This window comes from Aspergillus neoniger (genome assembly GCF_003184625.1).
Source record: "Aspergillus neoniger CBS 115656 unplaced genomic scaffold BO87scaffold_4, whole genome shotgun sequence".
NCBI classification, from domain to species: Eukaryota; Fungi; Ascomycota; class Eurotiomycetes; order Eurotiales; family Aspergillaceae; genus Aspergillus; species Aspergillus neoniger.
In genome coordinates, this window is record NW_020291132.1 from 1,089,687 (window position 1) to 1,109,926 (window position 20,240).

The window sequence follows — 20,240 nt, forward strand, 5'->3', positions numbered from 1 at the left end:
AAAAAAAAAAAAAAAAAAAAAAAAAAAAAAAAAAAACTAGGGATCAAATTCCTAGCGCAACGCCACTAGTTCCAGAGTATCCAAACTTCTTCGTTTCGTTCGATAAGGGGGCGGCTTTTTTAGTTTTTTTATTCCTTTTTTCCCTTAACGCGGCAGCGGCAGTGAGCGGCAACATCATCATCGTCATCGCGGCCTTTTTATTTTATTTTATTCTTTGATTAACAACTATATTAGTAGAATGTATTATTAGGTGAATAACTACTAACTAGAGAACGTAGCTAGTTTTCTACCGTAAGTCCGCAATTTTCTCATCTCCTAATTTAGCGTCTGAGCCACTGGTTCTCTCTGATTGCGGACTAGTTCGGGCGCTGCTAAATGTAGATCGACATGGTATGTTTGGAGATTTGTTTCACTCTTGTATCTAGCAATAGCACTACTTACGACGGAGTGCGGAAGGCCGGCTGGCTAACTACAATGTAACTAGTTGCAAGCAGTTAGTTACTTGGTTAGTTACTATTATTATGATTATTAATTTTGTCGGGCGCGCGGGGCAAGGAATTTGGATCTTGTGATTTCGATGATGATGATGATGGTGCTGGTGGTGAGTGAGGTGGTCTTCACACCGTATTTTGTTCCTCAATTACATACAGATTGCATGTTTTGTTAGTTACACGCCCTCTTGTCGGGTTATCTGTCTATCTATTCATCGCGCTATCAAGAGATCAGATATCAATGTCATCGTCATCTCTGCAAAGAAAAACAAATAAGTCACTTACTGTATGTAGATGAAAGTTAACTCTACTACTACTTACTTTCTTAATTAAATACTGAGGAGTTTCTAATTCTTTAAGCTTTGAAACGGGCACTTAAGCAATGCTCAACAGACCAATTGCCCAACTAGGCAGGTACTATATGTATTACAGCGTACAGTAAGTAGTGGTAGTGAGTAGTTATCTGAGTGACCGCGGCTCTCCTGATTACTTACTCGCATTACTACTTACAAGATAACCAACTAACTGCTAGTTATCCAGTTATTCAGACAACGAAGTGACTAAAATAACTTACTCCTAGTATACATCACTACTCTCCTCCCGCCAAGTGCCAACACTCTTGTTGCCCCGCTCGCTCGCATTTGCAGATGATGATGGCAAGAGAATAAGAGGAAGGAGCAGAAGGAGGAGGCTCAGCTGAAGAAATCCTTCTCTCTTTCTTTTTGAGTCTTCTGACATACTCACTCTCATCTTGGAAATGCATCCTGCAGATACTAACTGGACTGACTGCCGAGTATCTCGGGCCCGGGTTTCGGGGGGGAGAAAAATGAGAGAGGCTGAAGACACCTGCCTGGTACAGTATGGTGCAGAATTCCAAGTTTCGTCTAGGAGATACTTAGTCAGTTGCCTGTGGCTAATGACTTGTTTTCTCAATAGTGCAGAATCCCTACTTACTCAGTAGTACTATCTACTTACTTACTTCCCTGCCTTCCTTGGTTCTGGTGGATATTCGCCGATTAGTAGTATCATGTATGTGGGTTGGATAGCTTGCTACTACTTACTAGTACTAACCGATAATTCCAGGAAAGAAAGAAACCAACATATCCCGGGACCACTTTTCGACGCAAATATGGTCAATTTATTATTTGTCATTCCAAATGAGAATTCCGCGATGGCAAGGCAACACACAGACAATTCCTTCCACAAATTTTGGCTACATATGTATACTATACCAAATGCACGGACATTCTTCGGCTAACTAGTTATCACTACAGTGCTTACACAGCCGGCTATAGAAAGCGGCAACTAACGAAGGTTCAGGTTTCACGGCTTTCTTCGGTAATCAGGTTGAGTGCAGGTTCGACAGACAGACGGTAGACTATATGCATATGGTATGCAAGATGCCCAGCTAAGCGAGGTCAATGCCTACATATTATCAGGTTTATTTTATTTTTTTTTCTTACTATCGCTGTGAAGATACTTGATAGCGTGGCTCATGAAAAGGAAAAAGCAATGCAAGGGGTAAAGTCGGTAAGTAAACCCTAGCCGGGATATGATCGGGATTATTTTTATTTTCTACTTTTCTTTTTTTTTAAGATGGCGGTTTCTTCAGACCCGAGACAGAGACAGAATGGGTGCGTGTGTGTGTGTGTGTGTGTGTGGGGTGGGAAGGGAAGATGGAATGAGATCGGACATATCATCTACTACTAACTTCGACTCTTACATTTACTTTGCTTTACCCTGGGGGATCGTTACTGGGTGGTCAAGATATACGCTGACGAATCAAGAAGTGACAGTTGGTTTACTTGGTATACTTAGTAGTAATAGGTTCGGTTAGATCTACACTGCAAAGAGCCTTTCAACCCTTGCCTTAACCTGCCAAGGTAGATTAGGTATAGATGGGTAGATCTGGTTGCGTTGCCTGTGTGGATACCCAACCCCGATCGATCCATCATCATCATCCACCCACACATAACCCTCAGAGACATACACAGCAGATGGGATCAGATCGCATCGTCTGGTACTATGCACGTCCTACATACTATGTACGTATCACCTACGTACCTACGGAGTACATTGCGATGAGACACGGTAGAGCCGTTTTCTTTCTTTCTTCCCTTCCCCATGGGTAAAGGACAGAAAAATAAACGCAAACGCAAGGTTCTTCTTTCTTTCACTTCCCATTTTCATCTTCCCCATCCTTTAGCTTGACACTACTAGCTAACTATATGTTCAGTCGGTCCTAACTTACGTATACCCTGACTATGATCCAGCCATATCCATCTTACTTTTCTACCACCCACCCAGACTAGTAATATCATTATCTACCAAACTACCTACCGATCTTAGTACCAAGTAAATCGTAAATACACTACATGCCACCCCGATGAAAAAGGATGCCGGGGGACCCTTCCCCGAGGAATGTACATACCTCCCATCAACCTAACCTAAGTAGTAACCATAAGTCCTTAGCGTACATAGTTTCCATCAATCTGCCATCTCCCCCTCAAGAATGTAAAATGTAAGAAACGTGTATGTATATGTGTATGTCTGATGGCTGTGTCAATCACATGGCAAGTAAAGTTTGGAGGAAGGAGATCTTTGTCGACATTCTTCCCTTTCCGTTTCCCTTTCCCTTTTCGTCTCTACCGCACAGACATACGGGGTGGCATGGCATGATGGCTGATGACATACGTATACGTACTGCTTTGCTATGTTGGGCAGGTAGGCATGAGGAATGTGGCTGAGTACTTACGGTACTGTGCTGTGCTGTGCTGTGCTGGGCCGTGCTGGTGTTCGCTTTGCCACAGGCTAATTAATGTAGAGTTCTGGACTATTGTCGATGGGGTTGGGTACCTTGCTTGATTATAGTATAGATATTAGATAGACTAGGATGGGAAATGAAAGGAAGCATAGGATACCCTTGCTGGAAGGAATATGCTGTACCATGTTGAGGGTTCGGATTCAATAGGATGGATGGATGGATGGATGGATGGATGAGTGGATAAATGATACATCATCGGGGGATTTCTCCTTTAGGACATGGGTCATGTTGTGTGAGTATCAACACGAGCGGTGGTTTGTGTTTGTTTTTTGTGTCACTGGTAATACTGGGTTTTGGGGGAGGGGAGAGAGGAAAGCGGGAGGGGATGTAAGGTGCGGTGCAGTGCGCTGCGATGCGCCATTAGTAGTGTATAGATTGGATGGAAGGGAGGGAGGGAGGGAGGGAGGGAGGGATCTATGGGTGAAGTAGAGTTTCTCGCTTCTGTGTTTGTTGCGTCGGATATCTTTTCCTGGTGGTGTAGCTGGGGAGGTGTCAGTGGTCTATACTAGCACTGCTTGTGTAGATGTATAAAAGTGTGATGATGTTGCTGGATGGTATTTACTGGTGTCTATGTATATGTGTAGCATGTTGGTACTGATCTAAGGAAGTAGTGTACTTGCGTAGTCTACTACTAGTAGTAAAGTGAAAGTACTTTACTATATTTCATACATACCTCTCTCTCATCAACTAGAGTTTAGTTCCATCAGTAAAACGCATAGATACCCAGCTAGAACACAACCAAGCCTCTTACGAGCTGAACTACAGTCTAGGCCCACTATTCCTTTTTCAAAGACGCAATCTGTCTCAGAAACCAACTACCATACTACCACTATCCTAGCCACCTGACTTCAGTATCTGAAACAAACGCGTACCTCAGTTACGAATTCGATCTATCGATGGACAAACTCCTACGGGGGAATGTATACACGATACCCCAATTACAGCCATACCCTAACATCCAAGACATATACGAATCAATTCAATAGTAAGGACTGATGTCTCAGCCATCATTACAGCCTACCAATGTAGCCATAGTGTAGCCATGGACACGGCGGTGGACATCAACAAAAAGAAAAGAAACCAGAAACGAGGCTATCGATAACTTGTGTTCTGCTTTCATTGGTTGGTATACCGTATGCTGTGTGCTGGTTTGCTTGTGGCGGGTTTGCTACGTCAATGATAGTGCTGGTGGTGGTTATTAGACGGTTAGACGCAATGATCCAGAGCCTACGCAGAGGTCTGGTGAATGGAAGAAAATGTTTAGACTGATAGACTACATTTTTGTGAGACGTCGGGCATTGCTATCTCTCTAAAAGTACGGTTTCAGCTTTGTAGACCGGCGTGTGGGTTGTGGCATGGCTTGTGGCTTCTGCTGTGCTATTGTGGTTGTTGGAATATAGGGGTTTGTGGTTTTGTGGCATGGTGATAAGTGATCAGTCTCAATGCGCTCTTGCTAGGGGAGAGGACTGAGTCGATATTTGTGATGAGGGAGTATTTTGTGTAACGTGCTGTTTGAGATGTATATACCTGCTCGCTATTGGTGATATTTGGTGGGATGCGGCGTGGAGGTTGATATTGGAGCTTGATAGGGATTTTTTTTTTTTTGGCCTTTTGATAGGAGCAGCAAGTAGCGAGCTGTTTTGGGATACATAGCGTGTAAATTATACAGTGGGAATACTTTGTATATGTGGCTAGAAGAATCAGGAGAAGGTTGGTTTTGATAGAAGTGAGAATATCAGAGTAGGCTATAGGTTACAGCTTGGTTTGACTGGGCCAGCACATTGTATGATATCAAGCTAGCTAGCATCTTAAGAGTCAGATCAATCATCAGTTGTCGAAAATTGGAGTCATTTGTTAGCGGAATACCCGGCATGGAAGCACTGGAACAGCCCCGGCATATAAAGCTCCTTGCGATACATCATCTGAGTGGGTTGGATATTTCAACTGGATGAAAGTCCGATTGTTGTCAACTTCCTTGAGTGAATGCCAGGGCTACGCACTTGTCTAGCCAGATCTGTCTCAATGTTGAGCAGCATGCGACAACATTCTGATAGCCCAGAGTCCAGCATATATCTCCGCCTCTCCTTGTATCCTAGGCTTCCATTCATAGCCCTAAAACCAATGAATAGAGCGGGGATGTATCATGGCACCGACCACAATGAGAAATCCGCTTGTGTGTGATACATTATTGATCGATTAAAGGGGGCTAGTTCGCAGTTTGTCACTTTCGGGTTGCAGGCGAAGGCAATTGACGGCTTTCAATGTTCGGCTGGGCTGATACCTTTTGTATGCGAAAGGATCGGCTCAAGTCTGGAGTTGAAATTCATAGATTAGCATTCTGAAGTGTTGAAAGCATCCGTTAGGTTAACTAATAGGCTCAGATATTTGCAAGACTTCCTGTAGTTGCAGGGTACATAGTTCTCAGGATATAGGAATTAACCTCACTTTACTAAGCAGACTCCAGTTATTGAGAGCCCCGAGAAACGATGAATGGTACTGAGCAAGCGAAGCCATCGACAGATTCTATTGTCCAGTTGGATCCATCTATTTCACTCTGTAGGGGCCTCTTTCGTTATCTGAGGCTTGCTTTTGTAGAATGGGTATCGGCTCGCGGACTTCGATCGATTCATTTGTCGTCGGGATGGTGACCCACCGGTGAAACTCCGCATAGACAAACTATGGATCCTCCTCGAGGCAGACTGTGAGAAGTGTGACACAAACTCCTATCGACCCGACTCGCGTGAGACAAGGTGCCATCATGAAAATCGAACGCTCCAGTCAGTGGCACCAGGGGTAACTCGTTCAATATAAACACTGGCATCTGGCAATAATCTCGGGAAGAATGAGCTCTAAAATAAAGGCCTCTAGTAAAGAGTCCTGTGTTTGCAAGATACATGCTGCTCGGTGAAAAGGGTGAGGTGTGAGGGTAACAACGAAGGAGTTCGACTAGTTAGCGGGTGACATCCCGATCCCGCTCCTCTCCCCTTCTCGTCCTCGCAGACGTCCAACAGCCTGGCCTTGGTCCCGAAAGGTCTGAACTAGCAACATCTGAACCCTACTATTCTATCAATGTCTCTGGATAACATAACTACTACAGTCTGGCCCACCAGACTTGGTTCATACGAGCTCGGCTTACTGCAACAGGGACCAGCCATTTACCGTCTATTCCGGTCCTGGCCGAGTAAAACGATGCGAACGCTGGGTCTTTCACTCTACAAAATCCTGCAATCAATGCAGGCTTTAAGCTAACATTGCGCATCATGAGCTCTCGGCAGGTATTCAAGGTGACAAAGATGAACTTCAAGTGGGGAATCCAGCGGTAGAAGCACCATCAGGGGCAGTTCGTGAAACCTCGTCCATCAGCCCCCGTCGCCTCCTCACTGTTTGTCTCTTCCCCTCTTTCTCTTTGACTCACTCCATTCACTTATATATTACCATAAATAGCAAGCCATTAGCTATCTATTCATTGACGGGCGCCTCGTTTCTGGTCCAGGGGATTTTCATAGGAGCTGCACCACGCTTGTGCGATCTATGAGCATCTGCCGTTTACGAGTCGCATATTCTGGCTCTCTTCAAATACCTAACTGTATACAAGCCATTGTCGGAACGTGAAGGGAGCCATGCTTTCAGCATTCGCCGTCCTCATGGTCGCCTTTCCTATACTGGCAATGTCAGACACAGTGTACACGTCCACAACAATGAAAACGGAGGCCACAACAGTCACAGATACATATGTTCAAGTTATTGAGGGGTATGGGATGTATTACAACAAATTTCTCGGGTACCTTGCCGGAAGCATCGTGGATGTGAATACCGTGGAGGGCCAGACTACCATCGTGCTGAACTGTACATCAGGGCATACTTCCTAGATGCGATATGGATATGGAGGCCAACAGAATCCCCCCTACGATAACCGTAGGTCCTTCAACATACATACACAGCTCAAGCGGCACCAAACAAGACCCCCAGAAGTTCACTATCGGTATCGACTCAAGGGCCTGCAGGATTTTTTCTTCAACCCAAAGAGCATCATGCGAGACCTATGTGAGCTCCTGGTGGTCTGACCCTACAACGATTATGTCCATGGAAAGAACGAGTACTACAATTTTGGGACCTGCAGATATCACTTACCACCACTTATCAATTACGGCGGGTGCTGAGAAGCTTCCATCACTGGTGACTACAACGCAGGCTCAGAATAAGACTGCTGTCGCCACTTCCACTGCCTTGACCTCTACGACAACCGCTGCCCCTTCACCTAGCCCAACTCCAGAGACACATTCCTCAAGAGCGTGGATTGCTGGGCCGGTTGCTGGAGCCGTGGCTGGCTGCGGCCTGGTAGTAGTTGTGTTGTACTGGTGTCTGAGGCGGAAAATCCAAGGAGAGCCATCGGCTGATGCTGGACCAATAATCCAGGATCCTTCAGGGGAAATCAAGAGACCCGGCAGCCCTGTTAAGTATACGGCAGCGGAAACTCAAGGAACCCCTGTATCCGAACTTCCGGCAGATGAGCCTCCATGCGTTCAACATACTGCCTAATCTTTCTCGGGGTCAGAACAACAATGGACAAAGCGTGGATATTGCAGTGGGCGAGATTCGGGCTCGAACAGTTCTATTAATCCAAAGTTATGTCAAGCCTGTTAGTGGGGTCCCGGTCTCAGTAAAACTGTGGAGAATATGCATTATCACTAACAATGGTGTGGGTCTTTTCCTATATCTAATCATCTCAAATTGAAACAACTTAGGTGCCAAATCCTACCCGGAAATATTCCTCGTATGACATTGTACAATATAATAGCTGAGCGAGTTGAAAAACTCGTACACAACAAGCACTTACACACTTGTACATCCCTGTAATGGTCTCTATAGTGAGTACTGCCCATCAACCTTGCTATCACGAACTGTTTCTCTCATAGCAGCTCCAGTCTGCCATGTCTATATACAGTCACATGACCTCGGAGGAACCAAAACTCCGTCGGCATTTTCTCCCATCGCGAGTCTCGACCGAGGTCTATACTCTCCTTCTCGTCCCCCTTTCGCTTCCTGTCGAACGTCCGGTCCTTCTCGCGCTTCATTGTCTCGAGTCATCATCATCCGGCGTCGTGGATGGCCATTACTCCGCCAGTTGGATTGATCGCCGCCTGACCCGAGACTCACGTGCCCAGGAGTCTCGCGGAAGCCGGATAATCTCGCCGTTCAGACAGTAGTATACTTCGTTCATTCCAGTCTTGAGAAGCCTCGGATCCTTGGTTACAAGCGACACCATTGAGTGTTGGTTGCAGGGTTTGTTCTTTCGTTTCCACGATCTCGCCTTCTTTCCTTTCGGCTACTTTTCTCCTGCGTCACGTGGTCATATGGTCAGAACGTTTAATATTGTTCTATGACATGACTACTTTTGTTATCTGCTAGTACTCTGCACCAATTGAATTACATCGGCTGGCTCTATTTCACCTACTGGGCTTCTGGAAAGCATTGTCTGTTGGGAACCATTCAACAAATATTCGCTATATCTGAGCGATACCGCGCGAGCATCATCCGGATCTTTTCATCATCTACCGACTCACCAGCTTCATCATGACAGCGATTGCAATGTTGCCAATGCCTTTACGTGCATCCAGGCAATGCGCTCGGCTATTCACCACCCCGCTGGTGAACACTTCCCTCTCCCAGCGAGGATGGCAGATGTCGGTAACAGAAGCACGCAGCTTCTCGGCGATTACCCTGGGTAGTCGCTCAAGGATTCAGGCAAAGTACGAATTAGCTGGATGTGGCCATTGGGATAAATCGCTAAATCAAGGTTCAGCACACTACGAAAGAAGACCAGCCTTTCTTGCGCTATAGACTCGCAATTGGCACAAAGTGTTGGCCAACAAAAGCGATACTCTGCACAAAAGCCAACGGATCCAGACTCTTCAAGGTGAGCACTCACCATTACGCCTGTCAGACGTTCAGGGTTATCGAGGGCTGCGCTCTGTTATCAGCCCCTCCCGAGTCCTAACCGTGTCATATCTCTCGAAACAGCCTCAAGAAGTCGCCAATTCTCGCCAAGCTGCCTCGGACTCATGAAAATATCTACACCGTCCCCAACATTCTCACGTTCACCCGTCTACTTGCGGCGCCTATGGTAGGCTACTTTCTCGTCCATGACCACCACGTAGCCGCACTCAGTCTGTTCGCATACGCCGGTATCACAGATCTTGTGGACGGCTACATCGCACGGCGGTGGAATTTGCAGACCGTTGTTGGAACGATCATCGACCCGATGGCTGACAAGCTGCTCATGACCATCGGAGTCACCTGCCTGGCCGTGAACGGGTCCATCCCAGGTACGTTGTGTCCCCAAGGCATAAACCAACGACGAACCTTCGGCTCAATTGGCTAACAAACCCAGTCTGGCTCGCTGTAATCATCCTGGGACGGGATGTCGGACTAGCCATTTCCGCAATCTACTACCGATGGATATCCCTGCCACCGCCCAAGACCATGGCCCGGTACTGGGATTTCTCGCTCCCCTCGGCCGAAGTGAAGCCCACTACGGTGTCCAAGATCAATACGGCCCTGCAGCTGCTCCTAGTGGGTAGTGCGATTGCGCTTCCTGTACTTCCCGAGACGGTCATCGACGCTTGGAGCTTGAGGGAAGCAATGACCGGATTCCAGTAAGTGGCCCTTTTATTCCCCAGTTATCATTGTTACCCTTGCCCCGTCACTGTTGTAAAAGTGTGTGCGCGTAAAGCGGGAAGAGGCCTATGTAAACCCGTTCTGGTGTATGTCTGGTACATACGACCACAGGGTGTGGAAAACAGGGCTTCCCGTCCGCTCAGCCGTACTTAAGCCACACGCCGGGAGGTTAGTAGTTGGGTGGGTGACCACCAGCGAATCCCTTCTGTTGTATGTTTTTGTTTTTTTATTTTTCCCTTCCTTCTTTCTTTCCACTTATTATTTTGAATCTGTTTTTCCTTTCGCACTATTGCAGAGGGATACCCTGATACTAACATTGGTTAAAAGATACCTCGTCGCCGCAACCACCCTCTGGTCCGGCCTGAGCTACGTCTTTTCCAGGGACGCGGTCAAAATTCTCTCTAAGGAAGAAGTCCAGAAGCGCATTGCCCGCGCCGCGGCGGGTAAGAAGCCTTGATCAATTCCCAAGCCCATATAGTTGTCGCATCATAGAAGAAGTCTGTGTGAAGGTGTATGTATGCATGTATGTATATATAAATAGAGCATTGTTATTTTATGTGTTACTTTCAAGTTTTTTTTTTCGCATTGTATGGTCGGTTGCGGGGTTCGATAGACGTTCAACTTCATCGGTCGGTAATGTCGCTGAAAGTTATAATATATATCCGATGATGGTAGTAGTATCTGACCCGAACCACCCTCTCTACTACTAGTACTGCACGTCACAATCATCCCAGTATCAATGAAAAAGTCACCCACCAAGCAGTTCACATATATCATAAAGACTCAAGTGGTGTGTGTGTGTGTGTGTGTGTGTGGAGAGGGTAGTACCAATATTGGACATAGTTTATGAAAGTCTCACCACCAACCATGCTATTCCATCGGTCGCCTACTCCATAGCGGATAAACAAGAAGAGAGATGAATTGGTATATGCATGTATCCGAGACCCACAAGTCAAAAATATAGTACACAAAGACCTCGAAAAGAAAATATGAAAGGTATAATGATGATAATATACACAAGAGGCCTCTAAATCAAACCATCTTTCAATTTTGATACAAGCCCCGAAATGACACCGATACGCCTCGCCTAGTCCAGTCGACTCAATTCGCCTGTCGCTGTGATATGCAATAATGTAGTATAGTCGTCGTCCAACACCATATCCCAAGAACCACGTGATCAATGATGGCACCACCGAATTAAGGCGCCTGGCTGATAACATCATCAGGGGTCTCCTCAAGCCCCTCCGATGCGGGAGCAGTCCTATCCCGACTGGTCCTATGCACGTGCATAAGCACCCTCAGGACACCGGATGGAGTAACACCTTCAATGCGTCTCGCCATGCCGATACTGACGGGACGGACGCGTTCAAGGGCCTGCTTTTCCTCGATGCTGATGCCTTTCACAGTAGCATAGTCCAGGTCCGCAGGGATAGACAAGTTCTCGTCGCGGAGGGATTTCTTGGCTGCGTTTTCCTGGCGGATCACGAAGGGGGCGTAGCGGCCTTCGATGGAGACGCGGTTGCGGATCTCCGGGGGGAAGGAAGAGGCGGAGTAGACGGTGCCGGTGGGGGATTCGATGTGCGGGATGAGAGAGTCGATGTCGCTTTCGCTAAGACACAGGAGGTCAAGGGCGGAGCGTTGAGAGGGGTCGATGCGGGCTTTGAAGCCCTTGCGGGCCCAGGCGTAAGAGGACATTTTGGTGTTCTCGAGGAGGGTTTGGAGCTCGTTAATCTGCGCTTCTGTTTCCGTGAAGTGGCGCCAGCGCTTGTCGGAGACAATTCCGGCCTCGCGGGCCATCCGGGTGAGACGGAGGTCGGCGTTGTCGGAGCGAGTGGTGATGCGGTATTCGCTTCGTGTCGTGAACATGCGGTAGGGTTCGGAGACGCCCTTCGTGATCAGGTCGTCGATCATGATGCCGATGAATGCGTCGGACCGGCGGAGAGTGAGCGGTTCCCGACCTTGGGCGGATAATCCTGCGTTGGTACCGGCAATGATACCCTGTCCGGCGGCTTCTTCGTAGCCTGTGGTACCGTTGATCTGGCCAGCGAGATAGAGACCGCTGATAAGTTTCGTTTCGAGCGTGGGGCGGAGATTGCGTGGGTCAATGTAGTCGTACTCGACTCCGTAGCCGGGTTGAAGCATGGTTACGTTCTCGAGACCGTGAACCTTCCGCAGCATGGCGTACTGGGCGTCGGCAGGGATAGTCATGGAGATACCATTGGGGTAGATGACGTCGTTTGGCGCGAATCCCTCTGGCTCGAGCCAGATCAGATGGCGCTTCTTATCGGTGAAGCGGATGATCTTGGACTCGAGCGAAGGACAGTATCTGGGACCCCTAACGGTCTCGCGGATGTGAATAGTCTTGTCCAAGTTCGCTCTGACAATATCGTGGACGTCGTCATTAGTATAGGTCATCCAGCAAGTAAGCTGGGCCTCGTCGTCGACCTGAACCCTGCCGTTGAGATACGAGAACGGGCTCGGAGGGTGATCACCCTCCTGGACTTCCAAAGGCGCAAAGTTGATCGTCTTCCTATCCAACCGCGGAGGTGTCCCCGTCTTCAAACGGCCCAGCGTGAACCCAGCATCCCGCAAAGACTTACTAAGTCCAAACGTAGCAGCCTCGCCTATCCGACCAGACGGGTACGCTTCAAGCCCAATATGAATCTCCCCACCCAAGAATGTACCCGTCGTAATGACCACCTTGCCAGTCGGTATAACCTCGCCAGACTCCAGCCTAACACCAACAATCTTGCCCTGCGCCCCAGGAGTATGCTCGACCCCATCCGTCGACACCACAATATCCGCAACCTTACCCTCGACGATACTCAATCCTTCCGTTCCCTGCAGCTCCTCCTGCATGTACTTCTTATACAAATCGCGATCGATCTGTGCACGGGGACCCCAAACCGCCGGGCCCTTGGATCGGTTCAGCGTGCGAAACATGATACCGGCCTTGTCGATGATTCGTCCCGCGACACCATCCATCGCATCAACTTCCCGGATCATAGTACCCTTTCCGATTCCACCGAAACTCGGATTACACGAACAAACACCGATGTTGGATAGCGAAGGCGTGATTAATGCGGTTCGGGCGCCTGAACGAGCAGCCGCGGCGCAGGCTTCGGAGCCTGCATGACCTCCTCCAATGACCACCACATCGTATGCTCTATAAGAAAGCTAGGATTAGCATCAAACCACTGCATACACCCCAGTATAGGATGAAGAGAAAGCATACCGCGTCCCATCCGACACCGTCGCCAACCCACGTCTCCTACCCAGCACATTCAACTGGGATGATCTCGGCTCCAACCCCCAACGAAGAAGGGCAACGGAGCGAGCCCGAAAAGCCATTTGCGAACGGATGGCCTAGAGCGTCAAGGGGGGGGGAGGTGTGGAAAGGGGAGAAGCTAAGAAACTTGATGCTTCCGCAACCGGAATCTCACTCACTACTAAACTAATCCCATAGAATAATTAACCTTTTTTGCCCCGGAAAAAAGAACTCATATCCGCATCACGTGCGCGACAAGCCAAGGCCGAAAAGCTTAAATCCGAGCTCAAACTCCGGAAGGCGGTGAGATGATGTGCTTTGCTGACGTAATGACGAAATGAGCCGAAGTTTTGCATTACAGCCAATCACACGTGGGGCTTATTTCACGGCGCCCCGCGGCGGCTTTATTGGCTTTGGGGTGGACTTATATTCGCCGTTGATCCTCGTTCCTGGTTGTTCGTTCTTTGTTTTTTTGGTCGAACTTGTGGATTCTGTGTGCATTTGTATCTATTAGAATTCGTTAAAAATGAAGGCTTACTGGTACGATAACAAGCCGGTGAGTTCGTCCTGTCTATATATCCCGCCTTGCACCCCTCCCCACCTCGCATGGTTTCGTCACTTACCCCTCCATTGGTTACCACTATGGCACCGACTGACATTTCATGATTATCAGGGCGACCAGCGCGAACCCCACGACGACGGTCGTCCCGTCGACGAAGCCTACCTCGCCTCCCTGGGTGTTTTCTACAAGTACTGCCCGAAAATCGAGGACGTCGATGCCCTGGCCGCCGAGCGCGGATACAAGAACCGCGATGAGGTCACCGTCTCCCCCAAGACCATGGGCGATGTGTACGAGGAGAAGGTGAAGATGTTCTTCCACGAGCATCTCCACGAGGACGAGGAAATCCGCTACATCCGGGACGGCGAGGGATACTTTGATGTCCGTGGCAAGGAGGACGAGTGGGTGCGCATCAAGTTGGTGAAGGATGATTTGATCATTCTCCCCGCGGGTATCTACCATCGCTTTACGACGGATGAGAAGAACGTAAGTTTGCCATTGTGTAGCTGTGGAGTGGAATGGGGTGCTAATGGGACTGTCTGGGTTTAGTACGTCAAGGCTATGCGTCTCTTCCAGGAGGAACCCAAGTGGACTCCCTTGAACCGCAGCAACGATCTCGATGAGAACCCGCACCGTGTGTCGTACCTCGGCAGTCTGGGCAAGGCTGCTGTTGCTGCTGTTTAAAATGAGTTTGGGGGTGGCAATGTGTAAAGCTTGATGTGACGACTATGTTATATACCATGGCAATGAAATTTTATGACATTCATTACCTGTTCGTGGATAGATTTGTGTTTGTGTTGTGCACATGGTGATGTTCAATTCCCCTATTTACCTAACTCCGTTCGTTATGTAAGTCGGATACTTTTTCTTCCAAACTCGTAGTCATCTATGGTACACGTAACCAAGGAAAGGTAGCTTGCTCAGCGAGCAGCCGCGCCGGACAAAGAGCCGGGCATCTGAAATTGTTCGCTAAGCGCTCCCGAGCTCTCCTCTCGGACCAAGCTGGGACTGCGCAGGTCCCCTGTCTCGACGTTGTAGCTGCTCGTTCGCGAGACACTATCGAATTGGGGCCGTGAGGCAAGTCCACCCCGGAACCGTAGGCCCTCGGGTTCTCGATCCCCCAGATGATGATCTCCAAGATCAGCCGACATGGCACTCCGAGAAGCTGCGTTCGAGCCGGTTTCCGAGTCGTCACCGGTGCGGACACCGGTCCGACCCATGCGCGGCCATAGGTCGGGCAGCCCGACTACTTGCACTCGGGGCTCGACCACTCGCTCCTCGAACCACGCGTGCACACGAGCTTCCACGAGCTGAGCTACCTTTGGCACATCTTGGAGCCTGCTCCGGGAGCCGATGAGGGATCGAACGGAGAGGTCTAGCCGGTAATCCGGAAGAAAAGAGAATGCAACATTGCTCTTCGGGCTTGACTTTGGTGGAAGTCCATCAGCTTCCTCGTCGGCCGCTTGTGCGTTGGCGTCTCCGGTTGCCTTGCCGCGCGAGTTCCCATCAGCGGTGTGAGGGGATGGGGATGGAGAGGGAGTATGGAGGGGAGGGGTGGACGCGGGAACAAGAGAGATACATAATGTGCCTGAAAACCGGACAACAGAAACCGAAAGTGCCACAGGGAGAATCGCGGAGCACGGCTTAGGATAGTTTAGCAGCAAGGAAGTTTCGATGGCGATTGACAAGTTGTCGTCGCTCAAGTCGACGTCCATCAAGGCCTGGAGTCTCCCGCCATCGGAATTGGGGTCATCGACAGCAATGATACGGCAGTTGCTGAAGATGGGGAATTCTTCACCAAGCGAGATATCCGTGACGTTGATTTTGTCAATGAAAGACGGCTTTTTCTCGGGATTGTTGAGGGCCGCATTGAGCGAGCTGAGGATCGACGACGTCGGAGAGTCCTTCAACGAGTACGCTGTTTGTCTGTATTGAGCAATAGTCTGGGCAATCAACACATTGAACCAGTCCAGAGACTCTGGCTGATGTGACGAATGATGGATCTTATGCCTGCCATGTTTCGAGGTATTTGTAGGAATGGCGCTGTAGTAGGTTTTGCGGAGGATAGAGCGGGTATTCGTCGAGGAGGAAGGCACCGGACGGAGAACGTTCGAATTCGACGGCTTCTCCCTTAATGACCGGTTATTGGCCTCGTTAGGGTTAATTGTATAGATGGAATTGGACCGCCGATGAGTAGAGGCTCGATGTGAAAGGCCGCGGGAGGGCGGCGGAGGAGCTTCGCCGAAAATGAAGAACTTGATGAAGGCTCCGATCAACAGCACCACGGACAGCTGCCCAAGCAAAAACCCCTGCGTGAAAGATAAGCTAGACTACTTCGTTAGCCCTCTATGGGAACAACCAAGGGGGATCAGGCCATTAGTGACATACGAGGATTGAGCCGGAACGGGCACCGTTTCACCTGGTTCGTCAGTCAGCTTCAGGCAGTCTTTAGCAGAGAGGAGGAAATGAGTCGATCGCACTTTGTTGGAAAGACATTGTCCGCCACTGTAGACCTCAACTTCTGCCCATCGCCCATGACCACCACAGCCGGCGGGATTATATAGAAGGGGCTGGATGACGGTGTCTTGGAGAAATGACGAAAGAAGTGGAAAATGGCGAAGGTCGAGGTTTCCGCTGCGGTGACGCTAAGCGGTGATCGATCCCTCCTCCACCGCGGGTCCAACACAATCCAGATCGGATGCAAGAACCGCCCCTCAAGCTTGTTCTCTGGGGAGGACACGTTGAATACTTGCACGGTCCAGAATCCCATATTTGATCTGGAACTAACTACTGAGGGAAATCTGATCCAGCTCATAAACCACCATATTGTACTGATACCACATCGCCTTACCATTGCTTGTATGCCATCTATCTAGACGCCGCATCCATCGTCGGCAGCATGCTCATGCTCACTCTCCACTGACACACACACGCCAAAGCTACCCATTTACAAGACACCTCCACAATGTACAATCTACTCATCCGACAGCTCCTCCTCTCCCTCCTCCTCTTCCCATACGCCGCTCTCTCCGATCGACCCCCAGGCAAAGACGCCATCCTCCTCTCGCGCGTCCGGTCACTCACTCTCCGCGGAAACCGTCTCACCACGTCCAGACGAGTATCTCCAATCCCGCAGCTAAAATGCACCGGCCCATCCAAGCGCATCTGCAATATGTACGAGATCGATACAATGCGATGCACAAACGAAGGCTACGACTACGATGAAGAAGACGTCCAATGGACCTGCACTGCGTCGCTCCCACAAGAATTCAAGCTCGGAGCTACAGACGTAATATGTGAAGGATATCGAAATGCCGACGACAAGTGGATATTGAAAGGGAGCTGCGGAGTCGAGTATCGCCTACTGCTGACGGAAGCGGGGGAGGAGAAGTTTGGACACTTGCGCAATGAGAGATCGAGCTCTTCGAGTGATGAGCTTGGCCCCGTAGGCAAAGTGATCTTCTTTGGGTTTATGATTGCGGTTTTTGTGTTCATTCTGGCAGCGTTCTTCAATGAGTGTTGTGGGTCGGGGGCGAATCGGCCACAGCGACGACGCCGTGGTGGTGGTGGGGGAGGTGGTGGTGGCTATGGGGATGATGGGCCTCCGCCTCCGTACTCAGCCTCGCCGCCCCCTTATACTCCTTCTTCAGACCCTAGCGAGCGTTGGAGACCTGGGTTTTGGACGGGTGCCATGAGTGGTGGGGCGGCTGGTTATGCGCTGGGAAGAAGAAGCGCTGGGAATCGGTCTAGTTCGTCATCTACTTGGACCCGGCCTTCCTCGTCCAGAAGATATGATGACCCTGGGGAGGGTAGTTCAGGATCGCGCACTCCGCAATTCTCCAGCAGCACCACAAGTACCGGGTTTGGCTCAACACGCCGCAGGTAATAGCTAGAAGGAGCAGAGTGTGCTAGCTATAAGCCTTTGATTCTTTTGATAATCTCGTTGTAATGGCCGACCACTAAGATACACGTAGGACCAAATCATCGGATAATTACCACTACTTCAGCCGACCACGGTGTAGTAAGCAAATAGAGTGAACAAACAGACATTCATCATCACCGGGGGGGGCAAAAGAAAGACGAACAGAAACCCAAGTAAACTCCTGCGCCAGGCAGTATAACTGGTCTGGTTTGCAACGCCAAAAACACCTGTATCCCCGCATGGTATTGAAATCGGCCGTTAAAATAAATTTATCGATCCTGTGTACTCAAGGTATATCATCAATGGTGCCCAAAACTTCTTCAGTGCCACCGGCCATGGCCTTCATGGCTTGTTTCCTATTGTTCCGCTTCGCTTTGACAGGCATGTCGTTGGCTGGAGTGCCGTCGGCACCACCAGCCGCACCGTCAGGATTACGAAGCATCTCTTCCTGCGCTTCCTTCTCTTTAGCGTGCTGAGCCTCAATCCGCTTCCGCTCCTCGTCCAACTCTTGTTGAATCAGCCTGGGGTCATCATAGACAGTGTTGGTCATCTCCGAGTAGGTACTGATGTCAATGGTCTCCCGCGGGCCCAACAGTGTTTCTTTAATCCGCTGGGGGTCACGACGTTCTTCGTTGTTGAACTTGAGCTTGATCTGGCGCCGGGAACGGCCCGGGAACAACTTGCTGATCATCATGAAATCCGTACCAAACATGCGCAAGCCCCGATAAAAAAGATCGGTCATCTCCTCGTCCCAGGATTCGGTCTTGGATCGTTTTCCATATGTTGCCTGGTTGATTTTTCGAGTAAACGAGTTTTCGATAACATCCTCGAGGACCCCAGCATTCCTCGCGGCGTCGGCATGGCGATCCACCTGCAATGAAGCAGTGTCGAGCACAATCTCTCCGTTAACAATCCTCATCACTGGTCCAGCTTGGGCCTTGTTGTCTGGGTTCTCATCCTGGTCGCCCGCGGGAGACGCGTCGTTCACATTCTCTTTCACCGGTGCCTCAGTATCGCCTTCCTGCTGGGCTTTTTGCTTACGCTCCTGCTCAGCCTGTTCCATGTTGCGCAGCTCAGTCTCACGCTTGGACATTTTACCCGTGCGCAAATCCTTGCACAGCTCCGACATCTTGACCATTGCGGGGGCGATCTCGACAGATTCGGCGCCTTCGGGGGTTGGCTCGCGCTTCTTGCGTGTTCGTGGCTTTCTTTCCTTCTTCTTTGTCGCATTTTCCCCATTGACATCCTTCACTGATTTCCGTCTAGTCCTCGTTGGCTTTCGACCTTGTTCGGCAATAGTAACCTGCGAGTCGGTTCTAGGGCGCGCATCTGTAGTCCCTTCGCTATCAGTGAGTGCCGCCTGCGTTGCTGGAGGAGTAACAAGTTGGGGGTTGGCGTCTATCGCAATTGATTCGGTGGTGCGCGTAGTCGTAGCAGGATGAGGAGCAGCAGCAGCAGAAGGAGCGGAAACGGTGGAGACAGCATCGGTGGTGATGGCGGTGGATTCTCCGGTGGTCTTGGGACGTTTGGATGGACGAATCACTGTCGCGTCATTATGGGGGCGGGATATCTGTGTCTCGGGAACAGCAGCCGCAGTATCGCTCACAGTCGCCTGTGTCTGCTCAACTTGGGGTTCTGGCGCGGTAGGTGTAGGCGGGGTAGGTTGAGGAGGGGTTGAGATCTGTTCTATGGTTCCCGGGGAGACTGCAGACACCGAAGCCTTGCGCTTGGGACGGGGGATTGGAATGGCTGTCGCAGACTGAGGTGCGACGACATTCTCCTTAGGAGAGACTGCTGACTCCTCTGGGATTGAAGGTGCAGTAGGAACGGAGGGCTGAACAGCGGGGGCCGGTGGACCGGGTTCGGGAGTTGCTGTCTCTGTTGGAGGTTGGGGAGTCTGAGAGGCAGATGGCTGGGAGGCTACACTAGGTCTTCTGGGGGGAGCGGAGGCTGGAGGACGGCGAGCGGGCGCCTTGGGGGCAAACTTCTTGCCCGACTTATCTGTAGAGGAGGCATGATTAGCAGTTGAATGTATAGAAGGCGGGACGGGACACGGGAAGAGGGGACAAAGGAACGTACTAATGGCCGAACTGGAAAAGGACTTCATTCTGCATGCTGGTCATCGCTGAAGCGAAAGGTAAGGAAGGGATGAAATGAGCAAGGAGAGATAGTAGGGGGGGAACAATGATGATGAAGTGATGGTGGTTTAGTTGGTGGTGGTGGTGGTAGTAGGTAGAAGAAGGGACCGAGAGAGAGAGTAATAAACCAGCAAAAAGTCTAGATTGGCGGGCGGAAAGAGCTGAACCTGAACCTGAACTCCTGGGGAAAGTGGGCGCGGTCACGTGGGAGGCGCGAAGGGACGCTAAACTGGCAGGCCGAAAATCCTCCTGGCTTCTCTCTGCCTGGGAGTCTTTGCTTATCTCAACTCATTCCCTCTCCATCCCCCTCTTCCACCTCTTCCTCGCTTCCCCCCTTCCACCCGCCTTTTCTTCCACAAC

General features: G+C 49.9%; 7 protein-coding genes across 7 annotated transcripts; 4 read left to right on the plus strand and 3 right to left on the minus strand.

Annotated features, from left to right (window-relative positions):
- Positions 1 to 6,935: 6,935 nt before the first annotated feature.
- Positions 6,936 to 7,854, plus strand: BO87DRAFT_393826 (uncharacterized protein; the record flags this gene model as incomplete). The annotated part of the gene is made up of 2 exons (XM_025625080.1): positions 6,936 to 7,151; positions 7,204 to 7,854. The coding sequence occupies 2 exons, from the start codon at positions 6,936 to 6,938 to the stop codon at positions 7,852 to 7,854; spliced, it is 867 nt and encodes a 288-aa protein (XP_025483885.1).
- A 786-nt stretch (positions 7,855 to 8,640) lies between these two features.
- Positions 8,641 to 10,551, plus strand: BO87DRAFT_167439 (cardiolipin synthase). The gene is made up of 5 exons (XM_025618301.1): positions 8,641 to 9,065; positions 9,119 to 9,232; positions 9,337 to 9,641; positions 9,707 to 9,971; positions 10,321 to 10,551. The coding sequence occupies exons 1-5, from the start codon at positions 8,890 to 8,892 to the stop codon at positions 10,448 to 10,450; spliced, it is 990 nt and encodes a 329-aa protein (XP_025483886.1). The 5' UTR covers positions 8,641 to 8,889; the 3' UTR covers positions 10,451 to 10,551.
- A 365-nt stretch (positions 10,552 to 10,916) lies between these two features.
- BO87DRAFT_351297 (tRNA modification protein MTO1) lies at positions 10,917 to 13,436 on the minus strand. The gene is made up of 2 exons (XM_025621125.1): positions 13,229 to 13,436; positions 10,917 to 13,159 (listed from the first exon to the last, which is right to left on the minus strand). Exons 1-2 carry the CDS (start codon positions 13,342 to 13,344, stop codon positions 11,191 to 11,193), a joined length of 2,085 nt encoding a protein of 694 aa, XP_025483887.1. The 5' UTR covers positions 13,345 to 13,436; the 3' UTR covers positions 10,917 to 11,190.
- Positions 13,437 to 13,679: 243 nt separating this feature from the next.
- Positions 13,680 to 14,648, plus strand: BO87DRAFT_403978 (acireductone dioxygenase (Ni2+-requiring)). Its single transcript, XM_025625817.1, has 3 exons — positions 13,680 to 13,817; positions 13,935 to 14,306; positions 14,370 to 14,648. Exons 1-3 carry the CDS (start codon positions 13,788 to 13,790, stop codon positions 14,502 to 14,504), a joined length of 537 nt encoding a protein of 178 aa, XP_025483888.1. The 5' UTR covers positions 13,680 to 13,787; the 3' UTR covers positions 14,505 to 14,648.
- Positions 14,649 to 14,651: 3 nt separating this feature from the next.
- Positions 14,652 to 16,550, minus strand: mmm1 (ERMES complex subunit MMM1). Its single transcript, XM_025618302.1, has 3 exons — positions 16,301 to 16,550; positions 16,209 to 16,239; positions 14,652 to 16,145 (listed from the first exon to the last, which is right to left on the minus strand). Exons 1-3 carry the CDS (start codon positions 16,314 to 16,316, stop codon positions 14,741 to 14,743), a joined length of 1,452 nt encoding a protein of 483 aa, XP_025483889.1. The 5' UTR covers positions 16,317 to 16,550; the 3' UTR covers positions 14,652 to 14,740.
- A 13-nt stretch (positions 16,551 to 16,563) lies between these two features.
- On the plus strand, positions 16,564 to 17,753 carry BO87DRAFT_373273 (DUF1183 domain protein). Its single transcript, XM_025622504.1, has 2 exons — positions 16,564 to 16,679; positions 16,760 to 17,753. Exon 2 carries the CDS (start codon positions 16,786 to 16,788, stop codon positions 17,704 to 17,706), a length of 921 nt encoding a protein of 306 aa, XP_025483890.1. The 5' UTR covers positions 16,564 to 16,679; positions 16,760 to 16,785; the 3' UTR covers positions 17,707 to 17,753.
- BO87DRAFT_373274 (transcription factor TFIIIB subunit BDP1) lies at positions 17,544 to 20,016 on the minus strand. Its single transcript, XM_025622505.1, has 2 exons — positions 19,822 to 20,016; positions 17,544 to 19,743 (listed from the first exon to the last, which is right to left on the minus strand). The coding sequence occupies exons 1-2, from the start codon at positions 19,847 to 19,849 to the stop codon at positions 18,029 to 18,031; spliced, it is 1,743 nt and encodes a 580-aa protein (XP_025483891.1). The 5' UTR covers positions 19,850 to 20,016; the 3' UTR covers positions 17,544 to 18,028.
- Positions 20,017 to 20,240: the final 224 nt, after the last annotated feature.